General features: G+C 39.3%; 1 protein-coding gene across 4 annotated transcripts in view; it reads right to left on the minus strand.

Annotated features, from left to right (window-relative positions):
- Positions 1–13004, minus strand: part of DVL1 (dishevelled segment polarity protein 1) — a 125044-nt gene that overhangs the window by 26228 nt on the left and 85812 nt on the right. For 3 of the 4 annotated variants that reach the window (XM_072156039.1, XM_072156038.1, XM_072156041.1), the window contains exon 5: positions 2659–2791. In XM_072156039.1, coding sequence (XP_072012140.1) covers positions 2659–2791 — 133 coding nt within the window. Of the gene's footprint in view, positions 1–2658; positions 2792–8970; positions 9314–13004 lie in introns of those variants that run through there. The other variant, XM_072156040.1, reaches the window with a different exon arrangement.

Genomic DNA, 13004 nt, shown 5'->3' on the forward strand with positions numbered 1-13004 from the left:
CAGTTTCCGAAATAAAAAGCAGAACCTCTTCTCTTATTTTGGACAACAACCTCCATGACAAAATCTTGACATGACAAAAGAAACTGAAGCACCATTATGTTTCACCAAATCTCCTTTCAGTATCTCTCAAACATTTGTTAACCAAATTGTTTACTTCCCCTGCCCATGTATAACATGAAGTTCTAATGTGTGATGTACCTCAGATGATAAAAAAAAGTCCAGTTGAAATAGAAGCATTGTCCTAGGGCAGTGGTGGTGAAACTATGGCACGGGTGCCAAATGTGGCACTCTGGGCCCTCTCAGTGGGCACTCAGGTCATTGCCCCAGCACAGAATTCACCAGACAGGACTTAAGAGATCCTCCTGCAGGCCCAGGACGTGAGATACTCAGCGTTATTTTAAAGTGAGACTGCAGGAAGATAAGGTGTGGACATATTCAGATTTTTTTGGAGCCATTGAAGCTCCAGCTCTTGGCCCCACAATTCTTCCTGTTCAGGGTTTATCAAGGGAAGCTCCAATCGCAATCCGAATTTTTCCTCCTTCTGTCAACGATATTGGTGTCCTCAGGTCCGTTGAAAGCTGTGCTATAGCACAGAGCAAGAAGATTTTAATAACTTATTCCTATAATTGCTGTGTTGGAACTTTTAAATAAATAAGTGGGTCTGGGTTGCAGTTTGGGCACTCGGTCATCACTGTTCTAGGGGATATTTGTAGTAGGATCCCAGGAATTAATCGCAATTTCTGTGGAGTCCACCTAATGCACCTTCATGACACCTTATGTGTCAAATGGGGCAAATAATTTAATTAATTTGTCGTCTCAGTTAAGCATAATTGTTATTTATAGCATCATCAGATATTAATATTTCAACCCAGAAGAATAAAAGGATTGCAAAAATATGAATGAGACCAGGGATTTTAGTAATGGACGGCCAATCAGTCCTTCACACACTGTCAGGTAGAAAGTACCTCCACAGGAGAAGGCAAAGGATTTCCCAGAGAAGACTAGAGGGCTTAAAATTTTTTATTCATAACTAGAATTATGGAATTATAGCAATAAGTAAAACATGTTCAGTGCTCCCCACCAATCTACAGTTTAATTTTAGCCTATATTGGCCAGCCCTGGCTTGCAGTAGTGTACTAAAAAGCTTGTTTCCAAACGTATTGAAGTATTGTTGTCAGAATTCAAAAGTCGTCCTTCATTTACAACATTTCCTCATTACTATCTGTTCTTCCAACATGATGACAGCTATGATCTAGACTTTAGTACTGCTCTGTCTATGAGGATTTACATCAACCCATCAATTGTAACTAGTTTCTAAACTCTAACCTCTAAAACAAACCCACTGTCATCTCACATGCATCCCACCCTTGTCAGAGCCTGCAGGACAGAAGCCCCGGGGAAGATGTCTTGATCTCAAGGTACTAAGCATGCCAGATCAGAAGCGCAAAGAAGAGATGTGATGACAAGGAGGTATCTGCTGCAGAGAAAACACACCTTGACCATGGCAACTACGGCAAGTGAACTCTTACTGCTTGGTGAAATCTTGTCAAGTTTTGGCTTGTCTTGATGACTTGTTGGATTTGTTCTACTTCTCCGTCAGGCGTAGATAATGATGCAAGTAATATGAGATATGCTTAAGACCAGAAAATGAAGGGACAAGGTGAATCTAGTCTACCAGAGTCATGTTTAGTGTGTAGGAATAGAGAGACTATATACGTATCACCAAAATAGAACCGACAGTGCGACAGTTTAGAGATTCTGTCAATCAAATAAGAATCGGTTTCTATGTGAACACTGTCACACTGAGAGATTTGGAAAACCTGCACATACGAGCTGAGGAACACATACACACTGATATCTATGAGATTTCAAATACATACACACATGCTGATATCTATGAGATCTAGAACACTGGCACACTGATATCTATAAGATCTGGAACACTTAAAGGAAACCTACCACTTGAAGTGGCCGGTTTCTGATGGAAATACCGGGCACCAGCTCAGGGTGAGCTGGTGCCGGAGCTTATTTTTGTTAGTGTTTTAAACCGCGGTATCGCGGTTTAAAACACTTTTTAAACTTTATAGCCGGCGCAGGGAGGTACGCGCTCGGCGCTTACCATGCGCGCGGCTCTCCTTCACTTCCTATGTAGCCGCGCGCACGGTCGCGCGCATGGTAAGGCCGAGCGCGTACCTCCCTGCGCCGGCTATAAAGTTTAAAAAGTGTTTTAAACCGCGATACCGCGGTTTAAAACACTAACAAAAATAAGCACCGGCACCAGCTCACCCTGAGCTGGTGCCCGGTATTTCCATCTGAAACCTGCCACTTCAAGTGGTAGGTTTCCTTTAACTAAAAGAGCTAGAGAACTGGCACACTGATATCTATTAAATGTGGCACACTTATATCTATGAGAACTGGAACGCTGGCACACTGACATCTAAGAGATCTGGAACACTGCCCCAGTGATGTCTAAGAGATCTGGAACACTGGTACACCAATATCTAAGGGATCTGTAAAACTAGCACAGTGATATCTAACATATCTGGGTATGGGTATACGTGTCTTCTATAACAAGTAAGAATAAGTCATAATAAGTTTGGAAGAAGGTCTCAGGCTCCTAGCCCAACAAACTATTAAACATATTGCCTGGGTACATACCTGCTAGTGTTGTCTTCATCAGAGTCCACAAAACTGCTGGACTCCAGCTCACTGCTCATTACGGTGGACGTGCTGTCATATCCTCCAGTCTCCCGTATGCGCTCCACCTTTGGGTGCCCATTGATTCGTGGAACTGTCACATAAAATAAACATATATTCATATAAATGTGATGAGCGGGAGTCCCTGGACAGCTATTATCAGCAAATATTGAGACAGAGGTTTTTGATCAAAGGAAAAAGTTTGTGCAAAGTACAGTACATTTAGCAAAGTAACTACAAGTGACATGTAGATATGGATGACTGAGAAAGAAATTTTAACATCTAACTCTACGCATGTCTTCCTTTAATCTGAAAAGAAAATGGATGACACTGACACAGGGAGACAATAAAGCTGAGAAGAGGTCATGCCTTTAATCAGACTAATACATCCTGTCATTTCCAGGCTGTTTGAAGTGAGTTGTCCTGACTGATGAAGATGAAGGAACATTACCTCACTCACAGCACACTTCTCTCATCAGCTACCTGTAACTGAGGCCTACAGGACTTCACCCGCTCCTGCCTGCTGCTACATGGGCACTGCGCTATAGCAACACTATAGAAGATAGACAAGTCACATGCTGCTAAAAAATCTATTCATTTAGCAAACTCTGCGTGGCTATAAGGTGGCTTTACACTGGGTCAGTTTTATAATAACATGTCAAGGGAAGTCAGTTTTTCTCTGTAGATCAACTTACATTATGCCGCCATAATTGGCCCAGACTAGGGGTGTAACTAGGAGAGGCAGACAGACCTCTGAATGGTGCCCCTCTTCCCACTTAAAATATACATATTACTCTCATTTACAGACCTATGTACATAAACATAAAGTTCTTCATTTATACACACACATTTATATACACTCACGCACATGCGCACACATATAGAGCATATACACATCACATATACACACATATACAATGCCATACCCAGGCGTACAGCATATATACACACATACAGTATATACACACCATATACACATTACAGATACATGCACGTATACAGCATAAACACATTACATAAATGTTATGCTGTACAGTGTGCAGAAAATAGAGAAAAAGGGCAGCAATCCACAGCAATTCCTCCTAGGGGTTGGTGCTCGGAGCTAAAAGTTCTGGCTTTCAAAACTTCATATATGGCATAATGGAAGGAGAGAGCCACAGCACCAAAGAATAAAAATGCAAAGGAGTCTTTATTGGTACATCATCCAGGCATAAAAAGAGCAACGTTTCGCTTCCAATGAGAATCTTTTTTAAGCAATTGCTTGAAAAAGATTCGCATTGGAATCGAAACGTTGCTCTTTTTATGCCTGGATGATGTACCAATAAAGACTCCTTCGCATTTTTATTCTTTGGTGCTGTGGCTCTCTCCTTCCATTATGCTGTACAATGTGCAGCATAATATGTATATAATGGTGCACATCCTCCATTCTTTAGTGTCAGGTCGGATGACAGGGCCCCCTGACACTACGGACCCCATAGTGGCTGCTATGGCTGTTATCACTGGTTAGGCCCCTGCCCAGACAAAAAAAGTAATACAATTGTAATACTGCATTACGTTCCCACATAATACTATAGTTTAATTTCCATAAATGCCACAAAACACTGCATAAACATGCTAGCCCTAGGCTATTTTACAGTTTGCTTACGTTGTCCCCACTCTTACAGCTCTCATAGGTGTTTCAAAACATAAACATCCATGGATCTATGGTGCTATAAATTTTAAATTTAAAATTCTTCTTATTTTATATATACTCAACATATAACATTGTATCCTACTTAAAACATTGTTCATACAGGGCCCCCTGGTTCATGAATATAATTTTAGAACGTAATATAATAAATAAATAAATATAATACCAGAACTACAGTATAACTCTTCAGGATATGTTGGTGTCATGCAAAGTGTACAACCCTGTACGCTCTGTAGTGGCACCGATCGTTGATCAGTCTTCTCTAGGCATACACTCTTGATCCACCATATATGTGTATGCTTGGTCAAGTGTGCATGTTTTCTGAACGGACGAGAGTTAGGTGCTGCCAGACACCTCTGATGCTGCCTTATCTCCCTGCTAATAAAAGGATTGTAATGTAAGATCCAATAACTTTCTAATGCTCCTTTCCTCTGACTGATGATGAAAGTTAATAGGTTGAGAGTTGGGATACCCCACATGCATCAGATACTCGGTTTGCCCCAAATTTAAAGGACTTGTCTATTTTTACCAAATAAATGTTATTGTTTGTATAATGAAAACGTTTTCTAGATCTCTGCTTGCTGTCATTCAATAGGAAGTATTGTTTACTTCCTGTGGATGGTTTCTGGTCATGTGATACAGAAAGTATATTAGAAAAAAAAATTGTACAACTTTTCATTATACAAACAATGACAATTGTGGAAAATCAACAAGTCCTGTAATGTTATGTGTATATGTGTATGGGTATCTTTAGGGATATATCCACTTTACATACAAATAATATTAAAACTTTTCAAGTAAAAAAGATTTCATAATACATATAATTTCACATATTACCCATCTACTCTTATCCTTTTATACAATGTTAATCTTACATTTAATTTACAGACTACTGTTCCTACTCCAGAGTCCACCAGATATTCCTTCATACACTCCGAACATTTACATGGATGACTGAACATGTGTCTTTAATTGGAAAAGTGAGTTAAACATGGACACCAACTTGCCTTATGCTTATCTTTCCCCATATCTGTGATTGGGGAAACATCAAGGGGAGAGTTTGCAGATATAGCAGATTAAATTCATCTAATGTGCATGGGGCCTTAAAAGAAATATAATATTAAATTCAAGCAAGTTAAACCGGGGACACTTACTCATAGATCCAGGCACTGTGATCTATGAGTCAAATCAACATTTAAAATTATGAAAATAAGCCTAAAAGGCTCCTGGGGGTATTTAAAGAGCTCCTCTGTGCGGCAGATTCACAGGCTGTTACACTTTGTAGGGAGCAGAGTCTTACAGCCTGTGAATCTGCAGCATGGAAGGGCTCTTGTAACACCCACAGGAGGTCTTGTAACTCATTATCATAATTGTAAAAGTTAAAATTTATAAAGAACAGGGCCATGGATAACAAATATAAGACGATTATTACAATCACAGTGCCTTAATCTATGAGTAAGTGTCCCTGGTTTATCAAGATTGATTTTGTTGGTAGATTTCCTTTAAGCTTTTGCTATTCAATTCTTGTGACAGCTTATCTCCCCTGAGCACAAAATGAAGGGGTATGTTGAAACTCCACGGAGGCTCCCATGCCCATCAGAAATTAGAGGGTTTGGCAACATAAATGACCATGACAAGCTTTACATTTCCAGGTAGCTTATTTTGTAATGAGACGAACAACGACAATGCATTCAACCACATCCATGACATTCACTTCCCAGGTTTTGTTGTCTAGGTTCTCCATTTGAATGTAATATAATGATGACACTTAGGCCTAATCACAGCCCGAAGCTACAATCCAAAGAATGCAGCGTGCAAGCATTTTATATACATAATACATTACAAATCATCATATTTCAGCTTTCAATCTGTACACTAGACAAGGCGTATAGGTAAAGGTACACTCATAACCACATCTATTCCTTGTATGTGTCTGGAGACTCCTTATACCACGCCAGGCTCAGCATCTAATAGGCTTAAGTTGTAGTTTTATCTTTAGATCCCTCTATGGGCGTGGAGATGATATTTCTAGACAAAATGACTTTCAATAAAAAAATCTAATCTGTTCTATACGGATGTTATCTTCAGGTCTGGATCCAATTTCCTAACATCAGCAAAACTCAGTGGGGGGCATTCATCAATTTTTGCCCAGGGCCTATGTTTTTGGTGTATGAACTGTGCAGTTATTTAGGCTAGGATGTTGGCGCAAGTACGAAAAGGGTCTGAACTAACTCCACGTTCATGAAGGTGAAATAGAACTCTGTAGACTAGCATTTTGTGTGAAGTGTGAAGTGTGCGCCAACAAAGTGTCGGGAAACTAGAAGTCCAGGAAACGAGTTGGGAATTAAAAACTGTGCCCAAATTATGCCCCAAAAAAAAGGCATAAGTGTTCGAAAACGACCGATATTGTGGCACTGAAACATCATAAATAAGGTGCAACATGCAAAGCAAGGAAAAGAGAAATCTGCCAAAAAACAGGCTGAAAATCAATATTAAATGCCCCCAATATCTTAAGAATGGGAGTAAATCAGAAATCAAGAAAACTTTAAGTTAGTGTTTGTGCGCTGTTGGCAAGGAACACTCAGTGATTAATTTAGCCTAATCTTTTTTTTAATTGCCCCCACCTCCACAGACCATCATCAGGGGGTGGTTGCAATGACAGCTGAGAGCCTCAGAGGATAACAATCTGATCTTTAAGGGTCTGACCGATTGAATCCCCACTGATCACGGGAAGGAGGGTTGGCTGGTTGAGCAGTGAGAGTGGTGAAATACCCAAGTGTAGTGCTCAGCAATGTCCGACACTGCCATAGTGCTGAATGTAGAAAAAAATGTGTCTTTCCATCAATTAGTAAGCAAGGGACCCCTGTTCTAATGATCACTGGGGGTCCCAGGCTGATATCTACCAGTCCAGCCAGTCAACACTTCCCCATAGTGACATTTTCCAAACCTAGTGTACAAAAAAAACAATTCTGTTATACACAGTGCCTGCTATAAAACTCAACCCTAGGGGGCTATGTCTTTTCAATATGGACACATTGGTCTTTCATTATCCGCTTAGCTACATATTTAACTACTTAATTTCTGCTCTCAGTGCTATTCTTGTGTATATACTGTATAAAGGAGCATTAGTGGAAATGTTAAGCCACGGACAGAGGCTTTTTAGGTTTTCAGAGCTGGAGGATAATAACTATATCTAAAATACTTCAACTGAGATGAAACACGATAATACATTAGCGTGAAATTTACACTATAAAAGATCACAGACAGCCTTCCAGAACAAGAAACCCCCATAGGTCAAACAGTGACCTCAGCGCAGCAATCACTTTCACGACAAACACTAAAGATTCTTATCAGAGAGTTTGAATATGTGAAGAATTTCTTCAATCACTGATACGAGTCCTAGAGTCGTCTTCGTACAGAGAAGCATTAAAGATTTTAGTCAGTAATAGTTGTACCTATTTGTAGGAAAGATGGCTGCTGACCTTTCTTAGGAACGGCAAAATGGCAAATGTGCAAATTAGCAACATAGGAAGAAATCTGATGTAAATCATAATGGTAACCAGTTGTTGAAACATATTTAGGTAAGAAATTGACTTTATATTTTAACTTTAACTATCTAAGACAGCAAGCACATCAATAGTAGAATAAATATTATAGTTGATAGTTAGTGGCCTCCATATTTAGGCCAATCATCTATTCACCAGAATAGAGAGTGAATACAAAGCGTATTTCTGGAGGACCCTGTATGTCCAAGCATAACACAGACCAAGCATTGATTTCATTATACACCAATGTTTAATTTCTTTTGTGTTGGCGCTCAACACTTCTTGCAGCGCTCAGCTGATCGCCGTGGGTCGTAGCGGGACTACAACCTTGTTTAAGAGAACTTCTGCTATTGATTGGTAGTTCTGAACATGCATTGGCAGAACAAGTTTTTTTGTGTGAGTACACAGGCGGCTAAAAGGCAGCATAATTTCTGCCTAATTTTACAGTAGGAGCAAAGTAAAATCTGAAATTCCTAAAGGAACATTTCCCTTTCTGGGTACTTTGAAAGAGTTCAGCCCTGATGGACATGTCCTGGCCGCGCAATCGTGCCATGTCGCTAACAACCTTTAGTCTCACCTGCTCCCTTTGTGGACGTTCCTGTCACAAGTCCTTGGCAGGGGGTGTTACCTCTTTACCTAACTATGCTAGCGCATAAAAGAGTATTTTGGCTGTATTCTTTCTGAGGCGGGTTGGGCAACAGTATTTATCTCGACTTGCCAATGGCAACACATTTTTAGACACTTTATCAACTTGTATGACAAAAGGAAGCGGCTCTGAAAATGGCATGGGTTGGCAGAAAAAGTTGATGAAAAATTTCCAAATATATGGGTGCCCTTTTTTGGTGTCAACTAAGCCAACTGATCAAACAGACCAAACATTGTTAAACCACACCATTTATGCAATAGAAGTGAACCCAATCAATGCCTTCTGTTTTATGAAGGTCTTATTCTAAGTATTCCACAAGTGATGAAGATCGAGACGGTAAAGGATCCTTACTCCACATATTACATGTCACTAAAGGTTAAGGTTATACCTACAGTGACACACTCGTGGCTGAGCTTCCGGGTGGCAACGGACAGGTTCCAAGGGCCAAGGCAGACAAAAATGACCTCTCTGCGCAGATCTCCTTGCATGAGGGTGTGAATGATAAGAAAAGTTTGATCGATGGCGTTGAGGTTGGTTCCTCCCAAAACATTCCAAGAATGAAGAAGTAACCATGATACACCTTAAGATGAGTATAAATCCCGAAGATCCTATGATACAGTTATCAGCACACTCTTATAACCAGGCACCGTCGGTGCACTGAGGACGTCATGTATTAGATTATATTCTAAGAACGTTTTCTTTCCAGTAGCATCACTTCCTCAGATGTTTGATGATCTGTAACAATGGTGAAATAGGAAATATGTTTCAAGAAAATAAATTAGTGCGGAGCATTCTCTAAGAAGTGTACAATACATTCAAGACCAGTTTGCCACACTGGGGAACATTTTTTAATGGTTTTGCACCTGTTTTTGTTTTAATTTGCGCTTGTTCCGACAGATTTACAAAACATGGCATCACTCAATTTGGGCGCAGCTTTTATTCACAAAACTTTTCCTGCACTCCTAGTTTCTTGAAAATGTAGACCAATAATAAACAACTCTACCAACTTCTAAACCCCTTAATGAATGTGGATTATCATTTATGATGACCATTTTTACTTCTTATGGCAAGCCAAATACATTAAGGCCTTGCGCCACAATCTGAAATCTCAGTGAAAAACGCCAATTAAATTGTGTGTCAAAAAACAGACCTTGCGCCACACATTAATAAATGTGCCCCAATGTATGCTTATCATCTCGTAAATACTGACATCAATCCCAGTGAACTACTTGGCTTTCTGATCAAGAATAGAGCTTTCTAGAATCTGCGTCTGTAATACTGAGGATGTCATAATTTCTATATGTTACCCTCTTATTTGCTACGTTATCAAACCTTTTACTCACAGCTGATGCTTATAAGTCAGGAATATCACCGTCAACTGTATAGAACTACTGGATATAATAATAATGCTGAGAGTATTCTAAAATTATATAGATTGCTCTATAATATGAAGATGTCATCATTTAGACCCTGCCCTCTTCTATTATTACCAATGGTGAAGTGGAGCTACCCATACACTATAGATAACTGGTAGCTGAAAGTTTTTAGGTCAGTAGTGTGCACCATATTCCCATCCCAAAAACAACCAAGTTTGGACAGGGTTGAGGTTTTCTGCAACAGGATCTGCAGTCAAAAGGCTAATAAGTATAGACGATTTTACCCCTAACAGGGCAGGGCAGATACAATGTAGTAGTAGAACCATCTGCTCAATGTACTGTAGACTAAACAACACTAATGTTGTTAACCCTTATTTATATGCTGTAGGCCATCATATGCTATAGCACTGGACACAGTATGCACCAATATGGGACTATGCTGACCATGTGTGTAAAGTTTAGCTGTAGTGCTATCTAGAACTATATATAAGGCTATGTTCTGTGCAGATTCCATCATCTGGCAATGCTGTTAATTTCTATTATGGAGCACAACAATAGAAGTCCTAATACTAAATGAAGCGTGACACAACTCAATAGCACAAACTCATGAAATGACAAACTCATTCCTGCTGCATCTGATCCATGAAGGCTTTATTTCTACAATGTTTTAAGTATAATACGTTTATAACTATGTTGACAATTTTAATAATAATCCTAATTGTTTGTATAACTCAGCTGTTGTAAGGTTTATTATAAGGTTTCCATTCTAATCATTCTCAAATTATTAAGATTTATTACAAACTATTCACAAAACTAACACTGTAAGAACAGGAATATGGACGAATTAATCCTCGGATTGTGTTGCTGGCGGCACTTAAATTCTAAAAGAAGCAATTAAATTTGAGCTCATTTGCTTGAGGCTGTAAGATCTTGTAGAGAGATACGCACAGATGTAGCAGTGCTGAATGTGTCATTTAACTCTTTGTATGTACAGTGTTAAGATTTATATAAATCTTTTTAATATGGCATCAATTGAAGTTTAGCTCTGCTATATTTAAACTTATAAAATGTATGATAAGGATTGCACAAATTCTAATAATATAAAGGGTTAATTGATCGTAGCTAAAATATCATAATTAAAGGGTCTTTTTAAATAAGACCAGTAACCCCCAAACCATGTAGACAGGATAGCAGGAGATAAGGGTCATTTACTTACATAGTTTAGTTGGATAGACCTCTGGTTATGGTCATGATCATGGTGCATTTCATTTGCAGCTATTCCAGTGCCCCTACCACAAGCTACTACCTGAGAAGTACAACTACCACCACCAGCCCTGACTACTCTACTCTCACAGACGCTGAGGTCACTGCCCTTAAAGCCAATGAGATCCAAGCATGCAAATGTATAATGGAGCTGCTAGAAGAGACAGCCTCAGGCGGTGGGATCTGTGAGATTGATAAACGGCCACTTCAGAGGTGACTGCCTTAAGGGGGCGAATGTGGGAAGAGAGAAAACCTCTGATTGTTTCCTCGGTTGTAGCTTCTTTCCATTTTTGTATAAGGGGGTGATTTACCATTCCCTTTGATGCTTGTACGACATTAATTGGGATCCCAAATGAGAAAGATTTAGATTGATTCTTTACTAACAAGCATGTAATAAGCCCCCGTGTACCCAACTCAAATATAGAGAATTCACCTTACATACTTTTCCCTAAATAGCATATAAACCCAAATAAGTTTATTTAAGTTTAGATTTTATATATCAAGTTTTTATCATTTTATTTTTTAAATGTTTTCAGAATTTTTGTTTCTATGAAGTGACATGATAAGAGATAAGAGAAACATCTTTGTCACATTTTAGTCACATAGCTTTTCATCTCTTTCTCCATCAGGGCTCATTCACATTGGCGCTTTTTTTCACGTCCGTGGTTCAGTGATTTCCACGAATGTGTGTTTTCACATTGGCTTGTATTTTCACTGATCTTTTGTCCGTGGAAAAAATTATGAATCATGTCCTATGATGCGATTCACAAAATCCGATCACTTGCGACACAATCCCCTTCTAAATCCCTGTCCCAAGCGGCGCGATCTTCAAAAAGTCGGAAAACCTGATAAAAATGCGTCCATGGAACCCTTAGTAAATAAGCCCCAGTAAGTAACATTTAGTCTCTGTTTATATCACATGTGAGTTCCTATTATACTTCCTATTCCTGTTCCTATTATATCATCCAAAACTATCCAGGGTTCTATTCCAGGTTAATAGGAGAGTTTTGGGATTCTGTTGGGTTGATATATTTAAAAAGATTTATATAATTCTATTCATTTTAAAGGGAGTATACCAGCTCCCAAATCACTGTATACTTAATATTAGATATGTGTAAGACACAAGTTTTCTATATATATCTTTCTTGTTTTTATGATAAATCAATTTAGGGGTAAAAAATGTTTTTATTTTTTTATGCAGGTGAACTTGGTGCACAAGGGCTGTTGTGTCCCCTGACATTGCACTTGCCTTTTCTTCTTTCTAAGGTCGCGGTCACACGTTCCTCTAGCGTTACGCTCATAACATGACGCTAGCGCACAGGGGGCGGGCCTAGTCCCGACTGCATTTGCGTTTCCAGGGAAATGCATGTGATCGCTAACCAGGACCTGGTTACCGACCGCGTGCGTTTCCCTGGAAATGCATATGCAATCAGGCCAAGGCACATGTCCGAATGTGTCTGAAATGACTTTACATCGATGAAGGTGAAAAAGACTTGGTAGACTTGCTTTTGGTTGGTCTCATTTTAAGCGACAAAAAAATGGTGTGCGTGCCAAAAGGGAAGCTAATTTGTTGCACCTACACGTAAAAAAAAAGGCACACATGGCGCATCAAGAACAAAAAGAAAAGCAAAAATAATAAATGACAAAGGTGTGTTTACACATTCAGTTTTTCAGATGCCGTTTTTGAAGCCGAAAGCAGGTGTGGATTATAATGGATGAGAACATAGAATTGGAGAATTCTCTACACTCCTGGTATGGACATCAAAAATTGGATCTTAAAAACTGAA

The sequence above is a fragment of the Engystomops pustulosus genome, chromosome 6 (genome assembly GCF_040894005.1).
Source record: "Engystomops pustulosus chromosome 6, aEngPut4.maternal, whole genome shotgun sequence".
Classification (NCBI taxonomy): domain Eukaryota; kingdom Metazoa; phylum Chordata; class Amphibia; order Anura; family Leptodactylidae; genus Engystomops; species Engystomops pustulosus.